The sequence below is a fragment of the Trachinotus anak genome, unplaced genomic scaffold (assembly GCF_046630095.1).
Source record: "Trachinotus anak isolate AG129_WGS33_773 ecotype Australia unplaced genomic scaffold, CSIRO_AGI_Tana_v1 ptg000002l, whole genome shotgun sequence".
NCBI classification, from domain to species: domain Eukaryota; kingdom Metazoa; phylum Chordata; class Actinopteri; order Carangiformes; family Carangidae; genus Trachinotus; species Trachinotus anak.
In genome coordinates this window covers 25,222,397-25,238,168 of record NW_027273853.1, presented here as the reverse complement: position 1 = coordinate 25,238,168, position 15,772 = coordinate 25,222,397, and the positions used below count along the sequence as shown (strand labels likewise).

General features: G+C 42.3%; 1 protein-coding gene across 2 annotated transcripts in view; it reads left to right on the top strand.

Annotated features, from left to right (window-relative positions):
* The first annotated feature begins 306 nt into the window (after positions 1 to 306).
* Positions 307 to 15,772, top strand: part of jph3b (junctophilin 3b) — a 41,243-nt gene continuing 25,777 nt past the window's right edge. Inside the window, exons 1-2 of one of the 2 annotated variants that reach the window (XM_071457960.1) lie at positions 307 to 2,202; positions 14,876 to 15,362. In XM_071457960.1, coding sequence (XP_071314061.1) covers positions 1,821 to 2,202; positions 14,876 to 15,362 — 869 coding nt within the window. In that variant the 5' untranslated portion in view covers positions 307 to 1,820. The remainder of the gene's footprint in view (positions 2,203 to 14,875; positions 15,363 to 15,772) is intronic. The other variant, XM_071457951.1, reaches the window with a different exon arrangement.

Genomic DNA, 15,772 nt, shown 5'->3' with positions numbered 1-15,772 from the left:
AGAGGTCCTGCAGAGTCCACACCTTGAGCTGTTTTGGTGGAGGAACAGGACCTACATAATATTAGGCAGGTGGTTTTGATGTGGTGGCTGATGGGTGTATGTATCACAGTCATCTCTCAGATCAAGGAGACTGATGTCAACAGAGACTAAGATGCAGACACACAGGCAAAGGCTGAATAAATGATAAAAGCTACAGGTGAGGGAGGAAGAGAGAGGCTTGTCTCTGTGTGGAGTGCATGTCCCTTTAAGAGCTGGAGTGTGCTATTGAGCAGGATGAGGAGAGGGGGGGGGTTGGTTGGCTGCATTGGAACAGTCCTCTCTAATGAGCAGATTTTCTGAGAGAGAGAGAGATAGACACACACACAGAGAGCAGGAGAGAGAGAGAGAGAGATAGAGCGATTCAGCCATAGGAGGAGAAGAGATTGTAAGACCAAGACAGCAGGCAGGCAGGCAGGCTGTGCGTCAGCCGGCGCTCCATAGGGAAACATGGAGACAAGCAGGAGATGCTGAAGAGGACGGATAACACCATAACAGGATCATATGGATGGATGTTATTTCATCAAGCGGGCAACCTGAAGGCAACCCACGCAGAGGATAAACTACTTATGGACGCAGTGGATTAAAGACCTACAGACAGACTGAGAGGGAGAGAGGGAACAGAAGAGGAGAAATTAATCAATTCAGTTGTTTATTTTAATTATCTGTGTGTGCGCATTTGCTGTCAGAAAGTGTGCGTGCGTGCGTGTGTGTGCTTGCTTGCATACAGTGTGTGCGTGCATTAGGCAGGAGACTGCATTGCTGCTCTCCAGCACCACAGGACAAACAAAAAAAAAAAAACAGCCAAGCAGATTACCCTATGTGTTTTCCCCCATTTTTCTGTCTCTCCCTCTCTCTATGCATGTGTGTTACTTCGCTGTGCGATCAGGCACAGTGTGTATGTGTGCGAAGGCTGAGAAAAGGAAGAGGATGGTGAAGCCTGAAGTGAGCCACACATTGAGAGTCTGACTGTAATTTTTTTTTTTTTTTTTTTTTTTACATCTGATCATCAGGAGCGAACTCAAAGAAAAAAACATTTCCTTAAGAGGAGAGTCTTTTTTCTTCATTACACAATATGTCACAGCCGCAGTTGGGGCATCAGTGTTGATCAGGGTGGCTTCTATGCTCGAACCTTGGAGGTTTGAAGGGCTGCCACCAGGGAGACTTCTTGGCTCTACACCCCAGAGAGGTGGAGGCATCATCAGGTAGGAGGCAGCAGAACGAGTGGGCCTGAGCGGAAAGCAGGAGAGGAGTAGGAGGGAGAGTTCTGCATCTGTGTCGTCGACTGTGTAGGCAGGATGATCGCAGGCCAGTGGAGCTGCCTGATGGTTTCATCTCCTGCTAAGAGAGGATAATGGCAGCTCTGGGCCCACTCTCCTCCTCTCTCACCTGGATCTCCCTCAGAGAAGCTGGGAAGTGCTAGCCAAAGCTACAAAGAGCCCACCAAGACGATGGTGTGAACAGCATCACGCTTCGCTTTCCCACCACTCCGGGAGACCCCTGATGCTCCTGTGAGGGGCCACGTTTTGTCACTAACCTTGTTTCTCCTCTCTCCTCTCCAAGCCAGCTGAGAGGGTGGCACTTCTTGATTTGTGTGGGAGTTCTCTCCCTCTCCCTCCCAACTTTCTCCTCCTCCTCACCCCTGTCCTCACCAAACTCTAGATTCAGCTCCATGGACTGGTTCTAGCACCAACCTGTCCTTCTTTTTTCTCCCTTTGTTTTCTTTTTCTTTTCTTTTTCTTTTTGTCGAGGCTTCAGGGGAATTGCCAAGACCTGTTTCATGCATGTCCACTGGCGGCAGGTTCAACTTTGACGATGGGGGGTCATATTGCGGAGGGTGGGAGGAGGGCAAGGCGCATGGCCACGGGATCTGCACGGGACCCAAAGGCCAGGGCGAGTACTGTGGGTCCTGGGCCCATGGCTTTGAGCTGCTGGGTGTCTACACTTGGCCCAGTGGTAACACCTACCAGGGCACCTGGGCTCAGGGCAAGAGACATGGAGTGGGTGTTGAGAATAAAGGCCGCTGGGTGTACAAGGGTGAGTGGACGCATGGCTTCAAGGGACGCTATGGTGTACGGGAGAGCACTGGGACGAGCGGGAAGTACGAAGGGACGTGGAACAACGGGCTACAAGACGGATACGGAACAGAGACGTACTCAGATGGAGGTAAGGGGGAGGAGAGATGCACGGGCAGATGAATTGTGGGAGTTTTGGGGGTGTGTGTTAGAGAGCATGGGAGGATTTGTGAACCAAAGAGCAATATCAAGGGTGACTGACAACTGTGCTCTATGAAAACTGCTTGTTAGTGGAGAATGATTGACAGGCTGGTGACAGTTACAGAGGTGGCAGATGTACAGTAGGAGCTTGTCTAGAGGTCTTCTGGGGTCATCCATTCTTCTGCCGCGCCCTGCCAACACACACACACACACACACACACACACATTAATGCAGAGGCAGGGGGTAGCATGAGGACAGGCTTTGAATATGATTCTCAATCTCGATTCTAATTTTCTATCTCTGACTCCTACTTTCTTTTTTTCTCCCCCTTCTTCCCTTGCCTCCAATCTTTACCAAATACTTTAGCTGCATGAGGACAGACTGTGTATTTGGAGGCCTTCAATTCAGGCCACGCAGTCTTAAGGGATGAGTAAAAGGTTAGAGGGACAGAAGAGGACATCAGCTCCCAAGTAACAAGTCCTAAGAAAATGAAGCATTTTAGAAAACAGATTACAGCGCTGTAATGATTTCACAGAAAGGGTAGAGACATTAAATCCACGTCTTTGCCATCAATGTCCCCACTTATCTTTCGCGATTCTTACTGTAATGTGTTTAATAACTCCTGGGTAAAGTATTTTATTAGATACACTACAGAGGAAAAGATCCACAATTATGAAGCCGTGTGGCTGGCCAATTTTCAACTATTCTTTCACTCCAATTGAGATGTTATCAGTTGTGGTTTGAAGTGTTCATTGGCTAGATAACACAAGACTAAGGCCACGTTCTGACCCTACTTGAGCCCTGGTTCCTGAGTTGTAAAATCCTGTATGAGTTTATAAATTGTCATGCATTGTTTTGGCATCTGATAAGACTTTCCTGTATTGTTTAGCACAGAGCTGTTTTTGGCCTTGCTAGTGTTTCGGTGAGGCCACATGTGAATGACCAACAGGCTGACATTACCATCTCTAGAGCCACACAGCCAAAACAAGTTCAGTGTTTTCTGATGGAACTTTCTTTTTTATTTCATTTGATTGTCGTAAAAAGATAAAATGTCAATTTTGTACATATAAACACATTTTAAAGGACTTTTAATTTGGAGAATATCTTTTGAATCAGCATCAGTTTTGCCCTGAAATCAATGCAATCAATGCACTTTGAGTCTCTCAGACTAGGGCTCATTCAGTCACTGTTAATGAGACACACACCATATGGATCCCTGTTTAAAAATAGAAACAAACACATACACACACACCTATGCATACATTGTGTGTGCAAAAATGCACAAGTGAAATCTGGGTGTATGCATTTGAGTTGAGCCACAGAGCTGACAGTAGCATACATGCAGTTAAAGCCCTGTTACATAACTCTACAACTAGCAGCCTGTTTTACAATGCCAGTCTGGACCACACACACACACACACAGTCCTGAGCAGCCAGATAAAATCCACAGATCAGACTGGTATGAGGGGTTGAATCAGGGTAAAGGAAGAAGACGTCGGCTCAATAGATAACCAGACAGATGGGACGGACGGAGAGATGGACGGAGGGAAAGATGGATTGACAGATGTACACATTGATAGATGAATGGGTCAGATAAAAGATGAACAGATAATAGAAAATGTTTGGCTGGATGAATGATTATCATGATTACTATGAGAGATACTCCAATCAGGGGCTGAGTGAGGTTATTACAGAAAGAAAGGGAAAGATAAAAATGGACTGCAAAAAAAAACGAGTGGTAGATAGGAACACTGTAGCTCTATGAAGTATTTGAACCCACATACTGTAAATGCAGCAGAGATTGGCCTAGTTAAGAGTGTTTATCTAGCTCCAACAGTACACAGTGTCCTTATTATAACAGAAGGCATTTGTCATTTACATATATCTATAAGGCAATAAAAATATTGTCAAACTCAAAGGTTTTTAATAGAGAAAGTGACTGATCAAGCTGGAGTATGACAACACAATCATTTCTTTAATAATAATGATAAATATAAACCTTACCTTTCTGTGATGAACTTCCTTAACTAACATGTCGCTTTTTAGTGGTTTTCACATGGCACATTTTCCTCCCTGGGTTATATTTAGCTTTATGCTAATTTAGTCTCTTTCACACTGTATAAGTTAGCTTGATTCTGTGTTTTCTTACAAGTCGTTAGCTTCCCTGCCCCAGAGCTCCTGAGCAATGCTGGTGTAAAGCCCTGGAGTGAAGAAATTCAACTGGTCTCCCGACGTAGCAGGGGACACTCTACATAACAATATCACACACATAACAGCGTTCACACACAGATGATGTAAGGCATGTCCAAATTTGCTAACAACACAAACTCCATTGTTGACCCAGACTCAAACAGCTCAAGTGTTGTCTGGCAAAATGATCCTAATTGCGACATTAATTATGAAGAATACATTTCAGATTCAGCAGATTGGACCTTTTGTAGCTGGGTGATGATTCGAAAAAGCCAATAATAAATTTAACGCGAATGTAATTAACTTCTGGCCATTTGGGGACAGAGTAACAAAACAAGCTAACTTACTTCCCATACTTTTTATTGCTTCAAAAACGTATTAGCGTTAATAAAACATTCAGCAGATGCAGAGCAACAATTTTGAGTTGTGTTTTTGGCCACCTGACAAATATATGTTTAGTAAGCTTGGATAAATAATATCTGGCACTGCTAGTTTTGTCTGCAACAAGGAAACACTTTCTTCCTATTGTTGTTTCACCACCAACTTCTCTTTGCTAGATGTTTTAATGTTGTCACTTTAGTACTTTGCTTGCCACCTTGTCAGAGAGCTAGCATACAGTGGTTTATTTAGTAATTTGCCAAATGATATTTTAGTTATTTAGTCTTTTCTTTGCTCTGAAACACAGTAATAACTGAGAAACTATGAGCTTAACCTGTTCCTAATGAACGAACTGGTTGCAATCTAGAAATACAATGAGACTCACTGGTCAGTCTTTTTGGATTTATTGGATGTGTCTTGTGTATGGGAATTAATTAATAATATACAGTAATACAGTAGTGCAGCATATAAGTGGTTAAATAATGACAGGTAAAGAAAGGTCCAAGATACAAAAACAGCTGCAGTCCATAGCAATTCCTCTAAATAAGGCATAAAGTGGATAACCTCTGTATGAACTGACTGTTATCACATATTAAGACTGCTCGAATGTGAAATGAAAATGACAAAGTTGTTAAATGTGATGTTAATCTGCCTAAATACCTTCAGCACTCTTACATAACGTCTGCCATGCCGAGGTCAAAGGGCTCTTAAGTGGTCATCTGATATGGCTGAACACAAGTTAGTCTCAGATTAAAGCTGACGGTCTACCTTTTCAACCTCAGGGCTCTGTCATGTCTGAAGGAACAAGAGTCAGGAGCCAAAACATTCAAAGATGCACTGCTGCCTACATACTTTCAGAACATGCTGTGCACTTCGGAGCCAGCTACATTTCCCACAGTCAGGTCTGCAGTTGTCCCACTCTCCCCTCCAACTTCAACCTGATGCCACATTTCTAGGAAACATTCTCATCGCTGCTGTTCGGCTTTTCGTTCCTCTCCTGCATTTGCTAGCATCCCTCTCTCCTCTCCTCCCACCTCTCTCTATCCTCCCTCGCTTCACTGCATTATCACGGAGCCACTCTGTACAGTAGGGTTTCCATAGCAACGCTCACCGACATGCAGCAGGTCAGCATGTCACAGGGGGACTCAGTGTTCCTCGCTGCTATTGGCCGCCTGGCCGGTCCTGCCGAGCTCTGATTGGCTGTCTTGGCCTTCCTGGCTAATTGTTTACTGAGATGAAGAGCTAAGCTGACTGATTACCAACCACACACGGTCACACACACAGGAAAAGAGAGCAAGTAATCGTTTTAGTGAGAAATAAAGTGAGTCACAAACAGAGAGGCAGAGATTACAACTGTTAGTGTGTTTAACAATGGTACAGCTGAAGATTACACCGGCAGCGGTTGCTCTGTCTGACTAGTTAATGTGCCATGTACACTGTCGAACACATAGAAAATTTGTTGTTCCGCTGTGTATAAAGACAAAATGTTTTAAGGAAAGGAAAAAGTGTGAGAGCATTTATATTACATCACATCCAATCACACATGCTTCATTACATGAGGCTTGTGACAACTTAAGAAGTGTCCTGGAACCTCCCTCCTGTCCTCCAGCTCTTTGCAAATACACTACAACAACCTACATAAACATATCTTGCTAGCTCACTAAAGGCCACTATCAATGCAGTAATTATTCCAGCTCTGACCATGTTATGTAAGCAGACATAATAGATCTACCTCTCATGTTTAACCGCTACATAAATCGTTATCTACACTGAGATTTCGATAGGTTGTTTTCACTTAAACTGAGAAGACAAATTGAGTCAAAATCCTGCTTCCCTTTGGACTGCATTCGAGAGAATACATTTGCAGGCTGTTTGAGTGTGTGGGAGGGAGCTCTTCAGTTAACAGTGCCAGCTAACAGTGTTTCTCAGCCATGCATGGGGTTGGTTTATGTTCAGATTGGAAGTATTGAGGAAGATTTTTATCTTAACGTAGCCTGTCAAGTCAATCAATACTGCATACATTATCACCATGGTGGCATACATTCAAGACAAAATGATCTTAGACGAGACCAAGACGTGAGGTCAGAGCCTCAGACAGGCCACTGGGCCAGGGTTCAAATAACTGCCCCAACTGCTCTGTGCTTAGTTTGACTGTTGCTCTTTGCTGAGACACCAATACAGTGGGTGATAAGTGCAGTATACTGTATATGAAGAATTTGTTTTCATGTACATGCTTTTTATTGAGACCATTGGAGGTATCCGTACGCTCCACTTGATGTCCTGGCTGCCATATTTTAGATGTAGTTTTTTTTATCACATAAATAAATTAATTCATCTTGGAGTCAAAAATATGAAGACAACTTAACTGCATTTGGACAAAGTTGTTTTTGTGTAAAACTAAAAGCTGAACTATAACATACTATGATGTTATTAAAACAGAAAGAACATTGGTCACAAAATGACAAACAAGCAAGCTTTTTGAAATGTTCAGGGCGACGGGCTACCAACATCTTATCATTGGTCTTTTTCATGGAATTTTTTAGCAGATAAATCCTCAAATTGCAATCTGAAAGACTCAGACAGAAAAGGGGCCCAAGCAAAATCCCTTAAACGGATAACGGTCCCACACAGTGATTTATGCAGGCAGAGGTTTAGGTTTGAACTCACTTTCCTTGCTGTCAGTGTGACTGTAGTTTAACTTGACTTTAGGCGTGCCTCTCTAGCATATCTGCCGTATCAAGCTGTTTATCCTGCATGTCTGTGTGGTGTGTTGCCTGTCCTCTGTCTTGTCTACCTGTCTTTAGTTTCCATCTGTCTTTCCTTCTGCCTGTGTAGTTGTTGCTTCTCTCCCCAGCTGATGTGTCTGGGTTACCTGATCCTCGGGGCCATCCCAGCAAATTTGCTTCTGTCTGTCTGTCTCTTTTATTTCCTCTTTTACAACATACATCACTTCACAGCAAGTGCTACACAATTTAAATCCACAGGCATCCAAGGACGCACACATACATGTGTAGTTGACTGGTTTGACCTCTGTCTTCTAAGAGAATTTCACTCCATACCCACACAACTGTAAAGAAACAAGTGATTCTCCATGGATGTGCTTCAGAAGTGTCTCTTGCACTGTGCTTTGGTCAGGAGTTTTTTTTCAGGGCCACTGCAAATATGCAACTCCTCCACCACCACCACAACTCCACTGCAGGCTTTAGTTTATGTAATGGGAGTGGTTTGATGTTTGTAGTGAGGATTAGTGGTGCTGTCTGAAACATTAAAACTCTGAAATATCTATCTTGGAAGTCTGCCTTGCACCACTGCTGATACAGTACTAACTAGACATACTAATGAGAGTGTTTGCCAGGGAGGCACTGGGGACAGCACAGTTCAGCAACTTTTAAAACTAAAAGTCTTGATTATTAGGGATTGTATGAAAATTATGACCGGTGGGAGAGGGGTAAAAAGGAGGATGATTATGTTTTGGGTTTGTTTGTTTTTTTTTGTTGTTTTTAAGCGCGGGGGAGGGTCATTTAATGTTTTCTCACCCCAGCGTTATATTGTTTTATTTCAATTGTCATTTGCTATTATAAAATAATGGAAATAATAGAAAAGTTAAATGCTGGCTGAAATCTGAAATCATAAATGGTTTGCTTCTTTAAGTTAGTAATGGTGCATTTTTCTACCGGCACTGCTACATTTTTCTGAGATACTGGGGGAACGGTCTTGCCATCAAGTCAAGAGGAAGAAAGTGAACTTTTTTTTAAAAAAAAGGTGAAACATACAGTTCAGCCCACCACCACGCCACAAATATTTTTCTACCTTCTTTAATCTAGTATTATTATTATTTTTATTATTATTATTATTATTATCACATATGTCTTAGCTGTGGTAATGGAGTCTTGGTTTGAAATCTTTCCCACTGAAACCTCCACTGGCACAAATTATATGGGATAGAAAAAAAAAATGTCTTAGAAACTTGGGCCTGTCTTGCCTCATGTTGCTCTTCCTCCCCATCTCTCTCACACACAGTCAGACAGACATTCCTCAGACATGCAAGTGCTGATGTGGTCAAACAAACATTAATAATTAATGAAATAACAAATGTCAGCTCTTTCACAGCCCATCTTGCTCCACGCCCTGTCTTCCTTCACGCTGTGCCTTACAAATGATTATTTTGAAAATGAACTACAGACTTTGACTCCTGTGGAACTAGTGACTGAATTTTGAGGCCTTGTCATCAGAATACAAAATATGAATAGTTTTCTTGTTATACATAAGAAAAACACAGCTCAAAAAGTACAGCTCGTATCCTTAGAATGAAATACAGACCCTGAGAGACAGATGGTTTTTAACCTAGAAACAGAGAACAGACGCACACATTTGTTAAAGAGACAATTATGAATTCAGCCCGGGGGTCGGCGCGTGATCAAATCGCCGTGCCTCTGTGATGTTTCCGCAGCTTTGATCTCTCCGTGTAAACTCTTTCTGTGCTGCTGCCTCGTGCCAGCAGTAGCCTCGGCCAGGGTTACGAGTCCATATGATTTGAGAGCACTTCCTGTTGGCCTCCAGGCAGAATCACTGAAATCGTTTTGGCATGCGAGTTGTGAAGCGAATTCTCCCCGCAACTGTAGGCCTGGGGTTGAGGCATTTATGCATCCAGAAGTCTGTTTTTTTTTTTTCCTCAATACTGTGACAGGTTCATAGTGAAAATAATGAGAGGGGGATAACCCAATCTGTTGTTGCATGCTTCTCTTGTCAGAGAGTAGGTAAAGTGTTTTTTCTCTGACTATACAGAGCCTGTACCACACTCTGGCAAATGCTTATGTTTTGTAGAGCTTCCATGTCATGAACTGATTTCACATAAAAAACTGTAAATGGCTTTGATTTTGAAGGAAAATCACTACTAAGTGCATGGTTTGCAGACCTTATTTTTCAGCACCATGGAGAGCGACAGGCAGACACTGGAAAAGCTGTGTCGTGCCCCACTGAATATTTTATTTACCCAGGCATTACTGATTGAGGGTGGTACCACTTCCAAGAAATCATGAAAAAGCAAAAACTCACACACTGCCTCACATAAATTCATTCACTTGCACACTCAGTTGCCAGTTTAGGTAGGTTACACCTTTAAAAACGAATGCAGTCTGGTACAACAGCCCTGCAGTAAATCTTACTTTCCCGAAGGTTGCAATGTTCAGTTTTTGTTGAAAGTGTTTTAGGGAGTTGCTGATTTAATTTTATGGCCATTTTGCAGGCTTCAGTTTGTGCTTCTGTTGAACCATATTGTGTTATACTGACAGGTTTTTCTATTATTCACAATAGAATTTACGGTATTTGAATTGAAATGACAAAAAAATAAATAAAATAAAAATAGAATTTAAACAGCCTGCACACTAACACTTAAGCAGCTACAAAAAGCAGTGTAGTGTTATCCAATGCTTAACAAATTTTTACAGTATGTATTCAAATTTTGTCAGAATAATTTTGGTTATGTATAATGTAGTTTGGCAGAATTGGCAGATGTATCTAATATGATCTGTGTTTTTCACATACACAGAACTTTTAGTTTCGAAGGACTGACATAAGTTTGGAGTCCATCCTGGAAAAATGCGGTCGTTTGGTTCTTCTATCACAGCAGCAAAGAAGTTAAAAGAAGTACAAATTCAGTTGCAGTTGCCAGATCACAGACTAATTCAAGCAGCAGAGACATAATGGAATTGGGTATTTTTATATGCTGGAAAAAGTGGTGGTGGTTAAAACCGCACTTTGTCTTCTGGGGAGAAACACCTTATGCTTGAAGGTGGGAGAATGGTCCCATATCAAACCATTGAAATCCCTTTGAAGAGGCCACTAAGGAAGTTTCGGCAGAGCAGAATCTACCATTCCTAAATTCATTCCTCTGGTCTTTCTGCTCCAAAGAGCAACCGTGTCTGCTGGGACGAAGGGTGACACTGGCTTCACAGCTTGCAACACTGTGCAACGCACCTATACTCTTGCAGCCACCACCTACTTTGGACATTAGGTTTAAAAACATTGCCTTTTGTGTGACTGGAAATGTGGAAACAATTAAACTATAGATGTTACTGCATCAACTGCCTCTATGGGAACAACCTTGTGAGAGCGGGGTCACCCACTGCAAACACTGACAAGAATGGTGCAGGCCATTCAGCATCGGGGGAGGATTACGGCAGGCAGGACACACTTGAAATGGCTTGTCAGGGGAATCAGAGCAGGGAGTGAGGACCCTTTGTCTTGGTAGAAAAGAAATAAGAGTACATTTTTAGTGTGCAGCAGAATGGCAAAAAGATACCTTGGAATTGCTGCAACCGCTGTTCCAGCAGAGGGCCTGTTTTCTAAGGCAGGAGACACAATTAGTCAGAGGCAAACTTGATTTAAAGCTAAAAATGTTAACACGCTGCTTTTCCCAAACACCAATCTAAAACTTGTTTAAAATACCAACTTATATCTCTTCAGAATACTAAAGAAATGTGAGAATATAGGAAAATGCAACTTTTTCCCCCCTAAACACTGCAATAAGGTTAGTATAAAAAGTTCTTTACAGTTTAACTTAATATTTTTAATTTTGATAACCAAAGACATGTCAGAATCCAAGAAAATCAATTAGGTTTTTTTTTTTTCTGAACGTTGCTTTTAAAAAGCCTTAATTGTTAAAAGTGTAGGAAGTGGAAGCTGGAAGAATCGTGGGCTCTGTAAGAAGATAAAGAAATCTTTAAGAAAGTGCAAATGTTTTATGTTGTTGGTATTTACTTTATTTTATTCATATTTATTTTTTACTCATTTTGTCAATACTTAGTCATCATATTAATGTTAAATACTGAATTATGTTTTACTTATTAGCACAACATTTTTTATTTAATTGTCTTTATATTTGCTTTTGTGATAAATTTGTTATTAATGGCTGATACACATCCTGTGAGTTTTAAGCGTATGTATTTTTTTTCTCCTAAAAATGACCATTATTTTGAGAAATTACATAAATGATTGGTGTAATAACAATAACAATAAGTATCTGTGTCATACTGAATTAAGAAAGTTTGGTATTACCCATCCCTTCTAGCTGTTTCCCTGTTTTCAGTCTCTATGCTAAGCTAAGCTAACCATCTCCTAAGTCCAGCTTCACATTTACTGTACAGATGAGGGAGTGGTATGAATCCTCTCATCAGACTAAGAAAAGCAAATTAGTGTATTTCCCAGACTGCAGAACTTTTGCTAAGAACTGGCAATGAAACGTCACAGAGAGACGGCCAAATGTTTTTTCTGGCGCTGTTTCACCACAACTCATAGTTTAGTTTTTGTTTAATTGTTTTCCATCTGTGAGCAGCTCTTCTGTTTCTGTTGTGCACTGCATCATGAGAGTGTAGTGTACATCAAAAGCTCTCTCAAAAATCAAGCCTTTTTAACTGTTTTGTCACTTTTCTAGTGTATAGATCAGTAGGAAGTATAGATGTGGGGCGCAACCATTGCTTTGGTTGCATTTAATTAGAGTGTTTCTCTTTCTAAACACCAACTCTTCAGTAATCTCATCCCCTCTCTGCACTGTCAGCACAAACACTCGCACACAAACACAGGTGATGCTCTGTCTGTCCCTGGACACTCAGGACTGTCTCTCTTCCTCTGTTGTCCTCTGTCTCCTACTCAAGCACTCTGGCAGCCATTTAATGAAATGGTAATCTCGCCACGCTGTTGCACGGGTGTTTGTGGGTGTCCGCCTGTGTGTTCTTTGATCTGTCTGTCATATGGTCATACAGCTGTGTACTGAAATGATAACAAAGGGTTGTCCAGATGTGCTGGCCAGCTGTTTATGCTGTAAGAGGCAGCATGTCATCCTTATGACAGGGGGCAGGTTCAGAAACAGCCCCTCTTCTCATTCAAGTTTTGTAAAAGCACTGTCTGTGTGCTTGTTGCGCCTGTGTGAGTGGGTTTGAGTGGGTCTTTGAATATAAATAAGAATACATTTGGATTATAAGATTGGCTCCATTCAGCATTTCCCATTTCACTGATACTTGAGCCCACAGGGGAAACGTTTCTGTGTGTTTGCGAGAGAGACGGGGAACGTGGTTGCAGCCCTTATATGGTCATGTAGTTTGGTTTGGAGCAAGTGCGTTTGCCACAGAATGAATCAGAGTGCTGTTACATCAGAGGTACGGGCAGGCGGGATGGATCACTTGCACTCCAATTGGAACACACACTTCCGTTTGAGTGTGTGTGTGTGTGTGTGTGTGTGTGTGAGAGAGAGAGAGAGAAGAACGACGGAAACACACACACAGATGCCCTACTTTTCAGCAACATGGAGATGTAAGGACTATTATGCAGCAGTCAGTGCGGGTAGTGCAGAGATATGGTGTAATGAATGAGAATGGATGGACTGACAAGACAAAGCCTGTACTACCTCTCAACTTAAATTATTTTATTAAAAATATGACTGTATATACATCACAGAGTGAGCAGGCAAATATTAAATTATTTTAGCTTCAGGATATTTCTTAAACTTTTTTTCAGGTCAAAAAACATAATCTCGAGACAATAAGAATGACTTTATTACTAATATATACATATGAAAGTTATCGTAGCAACATAATAAATTCCTGAATGTTTCAGTGATGCTAAATTAAAGAGGGAAGAAAATAACACATTAGGAAATTGGACACAGCTCATGTCATTCTTTTATCGAGCCGGTGGCCAGGGCAAAAAAAAAAAAAAAAAAAGCTGTTTAAAAACACACATTTATTTTGGAATAGGGCTATGAGCACAATATAAATTACGATATGTCATAAAAGTATGACATATGCTGCCATCATTTTTAGTTGGCATGAAAGCTGCACTAGTGGTTGGTAGGAGAAAATAACAATTAATTGTTCTTCACATTAATCAAAGAAATATATTGATTGTTATTTCAGGTATGTAGACTAATGTCTACATTAGTCAGCATTTTTCTTTTTCGTATTTCCATGGGTGTGTCTGGGCAGAAAACTGTAGGAAGATGACATCCCCACGCTTAATCCCATCTATTAAAATCTGACAGGCTGACGTTTTTTCTAACCAGTTGACACAGACATCAATCGGCACAGCAGCAGACGTATTTGAATTGCTGATCACGTCCAAGACGTGGGTGGCAATTCAGAGGTCCGGAACCACTCTCTACTTTAAGACAGGGCATGTTAGGCCTTGATTTGACAGGAAATGAGGGGAGAGAGAGGGAGAGATGGGGAAGAACATGCAACAAAGGTCCCTGGCAGAATATGAACCAGGGACGTTTCGGTTAACCCTTAGACCACCAGGCCAGCCCTAATAATGCTGAGTTGATATTGTATGTTAATAGCACACATTTACAATTAATCAAATACAAGAAAGATAAGTGGACACACTGTACCTGGTGGTCTTGGTGCCAGTGGGGGTCAAGGGCCCCTGGGTTGTTGCCCATTTTGCTTGGTTAGTTTTCCAGCCATTGTCTAAATTAGCCTTTTGCTTCCTGTCGCTGCATAATGGTAGTTAGCTCTTGAGGTAGTGGCCGTTGCCTTTTAGGACACATAGTGGGATAATTTGAGTCCACTATACATGTATAAGGTATAATAAGTCCCATTAAACATTCAGGAAGTACCACAGAAATGTTAATAGGCCAACTCCATATACAGTAGTGGAAATTATGCCACAACCAATGTCTCAATATGTGTTCTGCCTTTCAGGACTGATGTTACAGCATCAATGATCATTTATGACATCACTGATTGGGGGTGTGGCTACAGGTGCAGCACTCTTGAAGTCAGAGCCAATAGAAAGCTGTGGGAGTGGTTTGCATTCATCAATCTGTTTGAAAGACCTGGTAACTTTTCTCAAGTGTCCAATCAGTGGATTTGTAGAAATGATTGATAATCAATATCAAATTCAGACCGCTGTGTAGAAACATCGGGCCGCTTGTCAGCTCTGTCTCTTTGCCCACTTGCGGCTCTGTTATTGACCAAAGAACATCAAAGACTTTTCTTTTTCAGTACTCATGATGCGTATATGCAGAATATGTATTAAATGTGTTCCTCTCTGTCTCTAGGGACATTTCAGGGTCAGTGGGTTGGCGGGATGCGCCATGGCTACGGAGTTCGCCAGAGTGTCCCCTACGGCATGGCGGCCGTCATCCGCTCCCCGCTCCGCACCTCCATAAACTCTCTCCGCTCCGGTTCGGAGCACAGCAACGGTACCGCTCTGCTGGACCGGACCGGGGCGGTGGTTCCCGGGCCTCCCCCGGTCCCTGGCACCCTGACCACCAGCGTCTCCATGTGCAGCACAGGCAGCAGCGGCAGCAGCCCCGCGGTGTCCCGGGGAGGTTTTGTGTTGATGGCGCACAGCGAAGCGGAGCTGCTGAAGGGGAAGAGAAAAGGAGGGCTGTTCAGGAGGTCCATCCTGTCCGGGCTCAAACTCAGGAAGTCGGAGTCCAGGAGCTCTCTGGCCTCACAGAGATCTAAACAGAGCTCATTCAGGAGCGAGGCTGGCATGAGTACTGTGTCCTCTGCTGCATCTGATATCAACTCTACTATCAGGTAATAAGCGAGGGGAGGAGAGGGGGTGGGCAAGCTCTGCTCCTGCTCAGGAATATGGTCTACTACTTAATGGGGTTGTCTTCAAACTGATGGTCCAGAAGAAAATCACATGGACACACTGAATTAAAAATGCATAAGTAAATGAAACACACTTTTTGAGCTTTGGTTCAACCCAGTATCCAGGAATTATTTCCATGGATGATTCAGCAGCTCACAATTTATGTCCAAGGCCAGGTTCAGGTTAGTACAGCCAGTGTAGCAAACTAGAGTTCAGGTGCCAAATCCACAATTAATGTTTGCCTTTTTACCTGTTGTAACAAGATGCCTGATCGCAACAACACCTCTACCATATTTCTAACCACCTTCTGTCCCTCTAACTGTAACCTCACTGTAAATTAGCTGTACAGTTT